This window comes from Cervus canadensis, chromosome 1 (assembly GCF_019320065.1).
Source record: "Cervus canadensis isolate Bull #8, Minnesota chromosome 1, ASM1932006v1, whole genome shotgun sequence".
Lineage (NCBI taxonomy): Eukaryota > Metazoa > Chordata > Mammalia > Artiodactyla > Cervidae > Cervus > Cervus canadensis.
The window spans coordinates 50538623-50551045 of NC_057386.1; the positions used below are offsets into that span (position 1 = coordinate 50538623).

General features: G+C 40.1%; 1 protein-coding gene across 5 annotated transcripts in view; it reads left to right on the forward strand.

Moving 5' to 3' along the window:
• The window catches only part of TEX14 (testis expressed 14, intercellular bridge forming factor), a 151014-nt gene that overhangs the window by 101828 nt on the left and 36763 nt on the right, over positions 1 to 12423 (forward strand). For all 5 annotated transcript variants that reach the window (XM_043482934.1, XM_043482967.1, XM_043482959.1 and 2 more), the window contains exons 11-13: positions 508 to 659; positions 1772 to 1962; positions 2742 to 2892. In XM_043482934.1, coding sequence (XP_043338869.1) covers positions 508 to 659; positions 1772 to 1962; positions 2742 to 2892 — 494 coding nt within the window. The remainder of the gene's footprint in view (positions 1 to 507; positions 660 to 1771; positions 1963 to 2741; positions 2893 to 12423) is intronic.

The following is a 12423-nucleotide window of genomic DNA, read 5'->3' on the forward strand; positions in this document are numbered from 1 at the left end:
GAGCATTCTTTGGGATTGCCTTTCTTAGGGATAGCAGATAATAAATAATAAATCAATGAACAAGAAATTCAGATAATAAATGCTCTGATGCCAGTAAAGGTGTTCTGGTAAGTCCTCTCCGAGGAGGTGATTTTCGAGCTAATGTTTTAATTATAAGAAGCACGCAGTCATGCTAGGATCTGTGGGCAGAGCATGCTCTCAGAAGAAACCACCAGTGCAAAAACCTTAAGTGGTGATGTGTTTGGCACGTTGGAGAAGCTGCAAGAGGGCCCCTGTGATTTGCGGGGAGTGAGTGAGCAGGAGGGCGTGGCCAGCTGAGGTGGGAGGTGGGGCAGGGCCTGCTCAGGTAGCAACAGTAAGGAATCGCAGGCAGTGTGGGTTGGTTCAGGATCTAGCTGGGTTTCTAGAAGCTCAAGGAGGTTATCAGCAAGTGTTTGACTCATGTGCTGCGTGGTAATCACAGGGATCCTTTAAGGCATCAGCCCTGCCTTGCATTTCCTTCCATAGCCAGGCTGGGGGTGCACACAGGGACCTCACTCGAGTGCCGCTCCCCACCCAGCTGTACGGCTGGGCCGCCCCGGAGGTGATCTTACAGAAGGCGGCCACCGTGAAGTCGGACATCTACAGCTTTTCCGTGATCATACAGGAGATTTTAACAGGTTGGTCAGAGAGCACACTGACAGTGACCGAAGCCCCTCTTCTCAGCTTGGGTTTCTCCCCTGCCGAAGAGTCACTTAGTGTTAGGAGAATGCAGGACACAGGGAAAAAAGACTTAAGGAAACCTCTTTGTGTTTATGCAAGATATGATCTCTCAGAAATCATTCTCTTTTAACCTGTTAAGATTCCGCAAAGCCCACCTATTGGCTTGTCAATAGGAGTGCATTTAATCCAAGGAGAGTTTGTAAACTGAATATTGCTGTCAGTGCTTAGGGGTCTCTGCGAGGTGCCCCTTAAGAACCTGTTTTCTTTTTGAATTTTTATTGACATATGGTTGATTTACAGTGTTGTGCCAATCTCTGCTGTAGAGCAGAGTGACTCAGTTACACATATGTGTGCAATTCTTTTTTAATGTTCTTTCCCATTATGGTTGATCACAGGATATTGAGTGATGTAGTTTCTTGTGCTATACAGTAGGACCTTGTTGTTTATCCATTCCATTCTAAATGTAATAGTGTGCATTTACCAACCCCAAACTTCCAGTCCATCCCTCTCTTTCCCTTCTCCCCATTGGCAACCACAAATTGTTTTCTATGTTAAGAACTTACAGATGAGGGGAAAGGACTGGCCTCTGAGAAGTAAATGGAAATCAAACACACGTAGGACCCATTGTATGTATAAGCAGTGTCACTTAAAAGAAACAGAAGCCCTTCCAAACGTACAGGACTCTGAGGTGAAGGTATACATACCACATTCACTGACGGGGTGAGACTCAGTCCCATTTAGTAGTGTTTACAGCCTCAGAGGCAAAGCCTCACCTTCTGTGACACAAATGCATTGGGCAGGCCACCCTGACACCAGGAAACATCCCCTTGTGGTCCCCAGGTTTGCCGGCCAGAAGTCCATACCGGCAGGGGTCTGACACTGCTCTTTCCAGTCTCTGTGACAGGGATTTCCCTGTTATTTGGGTCAGATGGTTTCTCCTTTGTTATTGAGCTTCCAGTAGTTTTTCTACAGAGAGAAATTAATTTTAAAGAGATTGAGCAACTTGACAGAAGTTACCCAGTTTCATCTGATTTCTTAATGTTTCTTCTTCTGGCTTTTTCCTTAACAGACAATATACCCTGGGATGGCTTAGATGGCTCAGTCATTAAAGAAACCATAGTTTTGGGAAATTATTTAGAAGCTGATGTCAGGCTTCCGAAACCTTACTATGATATTGTTAAGTCAGGCATCCAGGTCAAGCAGAAAGATAGAACTATGAACCTTCAAGATATCCGGTATATTATGAAGAATGACTTAAAGGTAAGCTCTAAAGTTGTTAGGGGTCTATTTTTGCTTACCTATCTCAGGGTAGATTAGGGAGTTAAGAGACCAAGAAGAAGCTAGAGATCAAGTTGTAGGAAGTTTTGGAAATCCTCATTTCATGACACTCTTTCTGTGTTCCCAAGAAAAGCCTAACTGCCTGACTTGGTGAGGGCAGCAGGAAATTGCAGAGGGACGCTGGAGAGGGTCAGTGTAAAAGGGGCACCCTGTAGGCACTAGTGTGATTCAGTGGATAGCAGCTTTAGTTACTTTAAAACAAATAATTTTGTTTATTTATTTATTTTTGGCCGTGCCGGGTCTTCGTTGCTGCACAGGCTCTTTCTCTAGTTGTGGCGAGGGGGGCTACTCTGTGGTTGTGATGCACCGGCTCTCACGGTGATGGCCTCTCTTGTTGCAGAGCATGGGATCTCTGTGTGTGGGCTTCAGTAGTTGCAGCTCCCAGGCTCTAGAGCGCAGGCTCAGAAGTTGCGGTGCAGGGGCTTCGTTGCTCCACGGCACATGGGATCTTCCCAGATCAGAGACTGAATCCATGTCTCCTACATTGGTAGGTGGATTCTTTACCACTGAGCCACCAGTGAAGCCTCTGTTATTACTTTACAAAGTATTGGTAATTACAGTGAGTTCATTTATGAGAACTACAGTGAGTCTACCCAACAGGAGTAACAGGGAGTTTATCTGACACCTAGATATGTTTCTAAAACACCAGTGACATTCAGATGATTGCAAATATGTCCTTGACAGTATTTCCCTTGTTACAGGATTTTATTGGAGCCCAGAGAACTCAGCCAACTGAGAGTCCCAGGGTGCAGAGATACGAATTTCATCCTGATGTCAATGTCTATCTAGGACTAACTTCAGAACATCCCAAAGAGACCCCTAACTTGGAAATAAAAGAGCTGAAGGAAACAGGTATGGCCTTAACTCAAGGTTTTGACATAACTGGGTTTTGAGAGCTGCAACTAATCAACTCCTCCAAATTATACCCATAATTTATACTGGGAAAGATGACTGCCTTAGGAAAAAAAATCAAGATCCTTAAAATTAAGTTAACTTTATGGGCTCCATATACACCTTGTCTAGAAGTGGGCAGTAACAATCTATTTCTTTCTAGTATGATTTAGGAATGTATTCAATCATTTCATAAGTAAACATGGTGATTTTTATTTAAAATTATCATCTGTTCATCGTTGCCCTAAAGGTCCGGGAGCGAGCGACGAGAATAAAAGCAGAAAACAAAATCTGGTGCAGTGGGTCAGGGGACGTGCAGCCTCTGTTGGACTGAGGTGCAGAGTCCACTCTGAGTCCAGCTGTTACTCCTGATTGCAGACTACAAAACTTTCTCTGATCTGTCTTTCCCAAGACACTACATTGACATAGTCCAGATCTCCTTGTTTTGACCCCAGGCTGTTCCCTTGTGGGATAGTCTTGGGAATAGTCAGCAAGTGTGTAGGCAGTGTTCATACCTAACGCTGACCCGCTGTTCCAAGGTCCATGCTTTTATGACCCCAGTCATACTCCCTTCTGGGTCCGGCCTTGGGGTCTGTAAGAAGGCTGTTATTCTCAGAAAAGCATGAAAAATGTTTTTCATCATTGTTGATACATCATCAACACAGTTTCTTGATATATGCTGTTTTCCCAGGTGCTATTTCTATGAAATTTCTCAAGGCTCTGAGTGTACATTATTAGAAATTCCCACTACATCTCCCCTTTTTGTTTTTGCAGGAGTAGATACGCTGTCCGAGCAACTTATTTCTTCATCATTTCTTGGATGATTTCTCTCGTGTATCTGAGGACTAGACACAAAACAGTTAGAAATATGCATCTTGATATTATAGTACCAAGCGATCCTCCTTCTAAAGTTTTCATCCACATCATGGGGTTAAGTTTATGTAAGCTTTCCTCAATTTCTTTAAAGAAATCAGTTTCTGGGAGTTATTGTAAGTGAACATTCTGCATATTAGAAATAGTAGCCTGTAATTAGGACATATCTAAGGATAGATTATTATGAATGTGTTCTCGCAAATGTTTAGATAATTGATCCCAAGTATATGCACTTTGATCATATTTCTGAGGTGTGACACAAAATGAAGAGATACTCTAATCGCACTTAAGATGAATTTGTAATTTCAAATCTTGTATTTCATCCACTAGAAGGAGAACTGCATTTTCTAAACCAGTCAATCGTTCATTGCTTTCTTGGTCTGTATGGGTCTGACTTCCCCAGGCAGAACTTGCATTTTGGTGCCACTACTGTACAAATGTAGTCGTTTGTGTAGTTTGATGCAGTGCAACCCCGGCTACTGCTGCGGTCGTGGCTGTCCCACGACAGCGATAATTCCCACAAAAGCTGTTATAAGGAGTCCAATAAACCTTTTGGAACATTGCAATACTTTTATTTGTAACCTTTAAAAGAGCATGTATTTCAGGGGAGCCTTCCCATGGTCTGGTTTGATTTCCTGGAAGACTGATTCCAGTCTCCATCATAATATAACAAATGAGTGATTAGAATTATAAAGTGAAGAATTCAAGCAAGTATATAATTTGTAATCCTGGCAAGAAAGTTCTTGTACACTTTCATTGATAGAAATTGTTCCTTTCAAGAGCACATAATGATCTCTCACACAAGCCTGAATATAAAATGCCCAGTTTGTACTGGTGTTAAATGTCAGTGAATAATTCGTTTTATTGGAATAATGTCCATCCCAAATTTGTAATTTTCTAAGACTTAAAGCCAATTTCCAAATCTCTCCTTGCCCTCTCCCTTGATCCAGTTGTGGGAAGGAAGGTGACATGACACTACCATGTCATGTAATTGGCTGATCTGAATGAGTGGTAATATTAGTATGGTCAGAGACTTTATACACCTGCCAACGCAGCCTTTTGTGAGGATTACGGGACTGATTTTGATGAGAGCAATTAGAGACTGCATACCCCTTCGGGGACCAGTCCCATACAATTCCATAGGAACCATTAATCAAAATTACTCCCCCTGTCCCGCGGCAATTATTCCACTGAATGCGATGTTGTATTTCAGTCCACAGCTTGCGATGTTCACATAAAGGTCTGTCTGATTTGGTGTCATTATTGGATTCTGAGTCGTTACAAGCAAAACTCAGACCAGAGAGAAGATATAGTTGAACCTTAGTATAGTTATGATTTAAAGAATTAGTGAACCACCAGGCTTGCATAGATAATTTAAGACATCCTGTACCTGGTCCTACACAAATTGGCCAGGATTCATACCCATAAGTAACACTGAAGGGAGTCTCTTTCTCTTTTTAAACAAAAGGAAGGCGTGTATCTTCAGGTCCTGGTATCCAGGAAAAATCACTAACATAAATGGGAATCATGGAATCCCCCCAGTCAATGGGTTTTAGTAATGCGGGAATTTGTATATATGCCCAATAAGTATAATTCTTTGCTTCTACCAAAACCAGGCGTATACTCACTGCAATAGTTATCGGGGCAAACATAACCATGATGAGGTTGTCTGGAGTCACTGGTGGTTTCTGCTCAGTTTGACTCTACCAGCTGGAATCCACACAGGTTCTAGACCTTCTCCTGGGGAGATACAAGCAAACCCTCTTTCCCATGTAATTAACTTTCTCGGTGACCAAGCATTTGTTAGTGGATCTTGCCACCAAATCACAGGCTTAGTTGGATTTGTGGATGTAGCCTAAAAATGTCACTCAGCTGTAGTTTCCGTAGTTTGTGTCAAAATATTCAAAAACTGAGAGTAAATAAAGCTTTAATCAATATTGTTTATTGTCCTATGGCATTTCCCCCTTTTTGTTTTTGTATTGCATGTTTAAGTGATTGATTAGCCCTTTCCATTATGGCCTGTCTTTGTGGGTTATCAGCAATGTCAGTAAAATGTTTTATAGATCAAATTTTAAGAAATTGTTGGAGTGTTCTACTGATATAAGCAGGGCCATTATCAGTTTTTATAGTTTTTGGTAGTTTTATAGCAGCAAAAATGCATATTAATGTCTTTGTATATGTTTTGTAGTCTCACTGGAGTGAGCAGTGGCCCATATAAATTGAGAGAATGTATCAATAGTCATATGTACATAAGAGAGTTTACCAGAGGAGGATATGAGTTACATCCATTATAACTATGGATTTTATATGGAACTGTATACCATCATTATATCAGTGGCTCAGTCATACATTTGATAATGTAAGGGACAATATTTCTTGAAACAGGCACTATAGAAAACAGTATAGTTAGCAGTAATAGTAAAATCATAAGAAGGAATTTCAGTCAAGAACTTTTATTAGGTATAGCCCAGTGACGTCTTTAAGTCATCTGACTTAGTTTGTTAAATGACTATAGCTTGTTGTTAATTTCCTGGTTGTAGATCCTGGAGTATCTGATCTTTATTTAAAGACTAATTACCGAGATAAGTTTTAGAAACAAATTTAGAGTGTCATTTTTAATGAAGTAACTTTTTAATTTAACTTAACGAATGTCTTTTTAAATTTAACTTAATGAAGCTTCTTAGCAATGTAACATAACCATAAGGAATTATCTAAGAAGTGAGTCTTAGTAAATACAGATCTTTTTTTTTCTTTTCTTTTTTCTAAAAGAAGAATAAAAAGAAGAAGAAAGGTGATTAGGACAGCTGGAGGATGAGAAATCAGAATAAGAGTCTGATTGGTTTAGCTGTCTCCCCCCACCCCACCCCCAGTCTATGGCCTCAGTTCTCTGAACTTCAGGAGCTCAGGTTCTAAGGTTGGCTAGTATACTCCTTCGTTAATAATACCACAAAGGTTCCATTATTTCTCTCTAGAACTTTACACCCCTAACATCTCCTGTCTCTCTAGCTACAGTACTCAAAAGCCCACCCCGCAATTCTTCAGCAAGGGAACCAGGAAAACCAACAGAATTAAGAATCACTCCAGTGATGTCACACAGCATTGAGTAAAAGAGAGAAGCAAGTCTCCCTGACTTGCCACTCACCACATTTCACACTACTAAACTAGCATTTCCAAATGACAAAAACCAAGACACTAGAGCAAAATGAGGACTGAACAGGAAGCAATTCTAAGCCAACTTTAAATGCACTCCAATGTGCCAGGGACTATGTGAGCTGTAAGCACAGAACAAGGGCCTCAGTCATGAGATCGAGGCAATTCCCTCACTTCTCTCAGGGATCTAAGTTCAACATCAAAAGCCAGCAAGGAAATCCTCAGGACGTAATCAGACAGGCCCTGCCACCCTGTGAACCCAGCAGAAAACAGATGGCTCAATTCTAGATGCATCCTGCCATGACCGTGAAAGGAGAGCAACCCTCCACCACAGGCTCAGCAATGCTGCCAACCCTGGAGCTCTGTCTGCCAGGAGCTCAACCAATAACTTGTTTAGTTTTCTCACAGCCCCCATACCACATGACTCCAAAAGGTATTGGCAAACAGTGGAAAGGGCATGGATCACCACATAGAGCTTTATTCCTGACTGAAGACTGTGTAACATAGGAGACCCATAGTTGCTTCTCCATAAGCAAAACAAGAAAGCAGGACCGGATATAATCTAAGGATTCTCCTGAGAGTCCCTGATTCTACACTTTCTCCCTGAAAAGAACAGAAAAAGCATCACTCAACAAGGAACCAGCACCCCTAGCAGCTTTGCTGGCTCTGTATCCCTTGGCTACACACACAGAAAAAGTCTCTCAGAACTCCAGTTTCCACTTCTCATACCACACACAGACAACAAAGAGCTCTGTAAAACCCAAGGACACTATACCACCTGTATGGACCATAATGCCATGCCTCTTAGGCATCCTTGGGATACTAGAGCTGACATTATCAGACTGGGACTATGCCACCAATGCACATGGACCCTGACCGGAAATTAGGGACCCTGAGTACCACCTCTCACCTCTAGCTCAGCAGCTTCCTCATTATATACATGTTAATTGTATCTATTCACCCATTCATTCAGGGATTAAATCTACTGCCCCAATAATGCTTATCTATTCAAAAAAAAATATATATATATATATCTGCTAAGTCACTTCAGTTGTGTCCGACTCTTAGCGACCCCATGGACTGCAGCCTATAAATACAGATCTTAATTAACAAAATTAGAACTTAAGATTCAGTGAAACATTAGATGTCATAGGCCTGACATCAGTTGGGTGGATATTTCTTTTAGAGCTCCCCAGTATACTCTTGAGATTTTTGTATATGTCTGGAGACAGTCTTTTTTTTTCTTTTTTAACCTTGATAAGCCTGCTCAGAACCCAAATGTTTTTAATTTCTGGAGGGATGTGACAGAGAGAAAGGAAAAATGTTTTAATTTTATCCACAGGTGTAAATCACTAAATTGTTTTAAACCATCAGTGACTTGAGGAGATGAGCCTTTTTACATCTGAAAACAAAGATTAGAAGCCAGTAATATATTAGACAAAAAAGTCATGAAAACTGTAGTCATGTTTAGCAGTCTGTTCAATCTCATGTAACCAATCCCTTTGTTTTGTGATCCTTGCCTGATGACTAAGGATGTCAGTAAAAACGATAGTCTTCAAGAAGTTTCAGAGAAGGCAGTGGCACCCCACTCCAGTACTCTTGCCTGGAAAATCCCATGGATGGAGGAGCCTGGTGGGCTGCCGTCTATGGGGTCGCACAGAGTCGGACACGACTGAAGCAACATAGCAGCAGCAGCAGCCAAGAAGTTTGTGAAGTTTTTTGTTAATGTCTGTACTACCTGTCCAGCAAAATGGGTGTCCCAGTCACTGGAGATCTCAGACAATGTATTTTAAGCATTTTTTTTTTATTGTGAGATATTAACCCTACAGCCAGGAAAGGCTTTATCTTATTAAATAAAAGTGAGGCTTGTCAGGGAGCCGGGAAAAGCCAAGTGGCTGTCTTGGACTTCCCATAGCCCTGACTGGTTTATAGCCATTATTTATCCATTTTAAATTTCCTTATAAGGGGTTAATTTTGTAGAAACAGTATGAGCTTTGTCTATGTGTGTCATAGTCTCCATAGATCATTGTGAAATAACATTCATTTTATCAAAGTAACAAAAGATTTTTTTTTAAGTAACAAAAGATTTTAAAAGCAAAGTATGAATCACTTAAAGACAAAGAAATTTATATAGTCTGTTATCAAAAAAGCCATATTCCAAGAAGACTTTGATTTTTAACAGGAAGAGAAAATCAAATTCCAGATTGGTACCAGCTTATATTCATTGGACTTCCCTGGTGGCTCAGAGGTTAAAGCGTCTGCCTGCAATGAGGGAGACGTGGGTTTGATCCCTAGGTCGGGAAAATCCCCTGGAGAAGGAAATGGCAGCCCACTCCAGTATTCTTGCCTGGAGAATCCCATGGATGGAGGAGTCTGGTGGGCTACAGTCCACGGGGTCACAAAGAGTCGGACACGACTGAGCGACTTCACTTTCACTATATTCATTGTGAAACAATAGTTATTCACTAGTCAAAGTAACAGTAAAAGATTTCAAAGGCAGTTTAATGTCTTAAGAAACCTGTATCATGCATAAAACTCTCTTCCACTTGCCACAAACCTTTTTTACACTTCTGTATTCATCACTGTATTTGCCCATTCAGAGAACAGACACTTGTAAGTTCAGATGTACTTCCTTTTTCCTTAATAGAAAGTAATTCCATTCCTTATACAATTTTATTAAAAACACACATCTTACTTTTCTTTAGCAACCATGAGCTGTCTTGTATATTAGCATTTTGTAGATTGGTGAACATAAATACCAGTTTTAATTTTTAAAAAACATTTGCTTTTTTTTTTTTTGATAGAGAACATCTCAGGATGGCACCAAACATATTTATTAATAGTCCAAAATCTCTTTAGTTTTTCTGTAAGAGGAAGTTGGTGTTCAGTAATTAATGTTTTAAAAATCTTATTTTATTTGGAAGTGACCTAGCTATTGAATAAACTTTTACCATTTAGTAATTTATCATTTAGTTTAGAAATTTAAGTTACCCCAATCCTCAGAGATTATTTTAGACATTTCTAAAATATAAGTATTTTTAATAGAGTTTATCTAAAAGTTTTCATCTCATTTATATATATAAAGAGTTACTTTTTTTGTTGACAAATTTATTTTTTTTTAATTTTTTAAATTTTTTTAAAAACATTTATTTTTATTTATTTGGCTGCATAGAGTCTTAGTTGTGGCATGTGGGATCTAGTTCCCTAACCAGGGATCAAACCCAGCCCCCCTGTATCAGGAGCATAGAGTCTTAGCCACTGGACCACAAGGGAATTCCCCTTTTTGTTGACAAATTTAGTTTACCTTAAACCTAGGCGCAATAAAAGTATTATACAATGTTGATGACTTAAAGACATGTCTTAATTAGATTAGCAAACAAACATTAATGTTAGATATTTAATATTGAATATTTTTCAGTTCAAGTGAACCTGACTTTAAATAGAACTCATTTATAAATTAACCACATAGTATCCAAAAACAAAGACACACACTGAGACACAGTTGAATTTAGACAGACAGACAGAGATCTCATAGTTTTCCGCTTGAAATTTAAAATATCTTTTTGCTCCTTCTTTTTTTTTTTTTCCCTTGGTTTGAGTTCTGCCAATTTGTTTATGGCTGGAGTCCCAGACAGAGTGGGCTGTATATCCCAAGGATATGATAAGAGTTAGCCTCAGGTTTTTTCCCAGGCCTGTTTTTGTTTCCCAGGCAGAATTGGAGCTCCAAAAAAGTATTTTAACAAATCAGCTTTTTCCTAATTGCACGTGCAAGAAGAACCGGTTTTGCAGTTTCAAAAAAGATTTTATTTTAACCAGTTTTCTCCAGAATCTAAAGAATATCATGGCCATTCAGTGTCAAAAATGTCATCTCTCTTTTTTGTAGTCATAGTGTATTATCCATATAATGAATGATACATGCATGAGAGGATTGCTGTTGCACTGGGTGTAAAGCCTTGGCTACAAAATTTTGACAAATAGTGGGACTGTTAATCATATCTTGAGGTAATACTGTCCATTGAAATCTTTTATGTGACTCCTTTAAATTAATGGAAGGAACTGAAAAGGCAAATCTAGGCTGATCATCAGTGTGTAAAGGAATAGTAGAAAAACAATCTTTGAGATCAATAACAAACAATTGCCAATGTCTTGGAATCATACTAGGATTAGGTAGACCATGTTGTAAAGTACCCATTGGAACAATAACAGCATTAACAGTTCTCAAATCAGTAAGCATTTTCCACTTACCAGACTTCTTTTGTATAATGAACACTGGAAAATCCCAAGGGCTAAAGGACTCAATGGTATGTCCCTTGCTAGGTTGTTCATTAATTAATTTATGTAAAGCCTCCAACTTTCCTTGTTTTAGAGGCCACTGCTCTATCCACACAGGTTGATCAGTTTTCCAATTAAGAGATATAAGTGTGGGTGGAGGAAGATTAACACGAGTACTGGCCACTAGTGAAAAAGCAGTCTGGTGGGGGCGGTGGTGCTTGAAATCTTGAGCCGTCAAAGGATAAATTCTTCCTTGTTGATTTTTGCCCAGTCCCAATCTTGGTATATAACCTTGATTGAATATAACTTGGCAACTGGTCTTGCTATATTGATTTGGAGGTTTTTCAAAAGAGTCATCATCACTTTCATCAAAAGAATCAGAAGTCTGCAAAGATTCCAGTACTGACTTATTCAATGTCCAAGTATTCCAAACAGAAACAAGGAGAGAAGTTCCTTTTGTATGTTCTTTCTTCAACTCGGCCCCAACCTTTTCCCAGACTTTTAAATCTAAGATCCCTATTGACAGGAACCAGCAGCAATATTTATCCACTGCTTGTAACAATTCTGATAATCGCCCTTCACTAATAGAAGCTCCTCCCGCTTTCAAGAGCTGTCTTAATAAACAAATAGTGTTCTGCACTCTCAACATTTCCCATTTTAACCCTGATTAAACGCCTGAGGACTTACCAGTGGGAATTTTCAGAGGTCTCTCAACCGTCCCAGGTTCTGTGTCGCTGTGTTTTCATTTTTGCTCCAGCCCCACGTTGTGCGCCAGTTGTTGCTGTAAAGGTCCGGGGGCGAGCAACGAGAATGAGAACCGGACACGAAATCTGGTGCAGTGGGTCAGGGGACCTGCAGCCTCTGTTGGACTGAGGTGCAGAGTCCACTGAGTCCAGCTGTTACTCCTGCTTGCAGACTGCAAAACTTTCTCTGATCTATCTTTCCCAAGACTCTACATTGACATAGTCCAGATCTCCTTGTTTTGACCCCAGGCCGTTCCCTTGTGGGATAGTCTCGGCAACAGTCAGCAAGTGTGTAGGCAGTGTTCATACCTAACGCTGACCCGCTGTTCCAAGGTCCATGCTTTTATGACCCCAGTCATACTCCCTTCTGGGTCTGGCCTTGGGGTCTGTAAGAAGGCTGTTATTCTCAGAAAAACATGAAAAATGTTTTTCATCATTATTGATACATCATCAA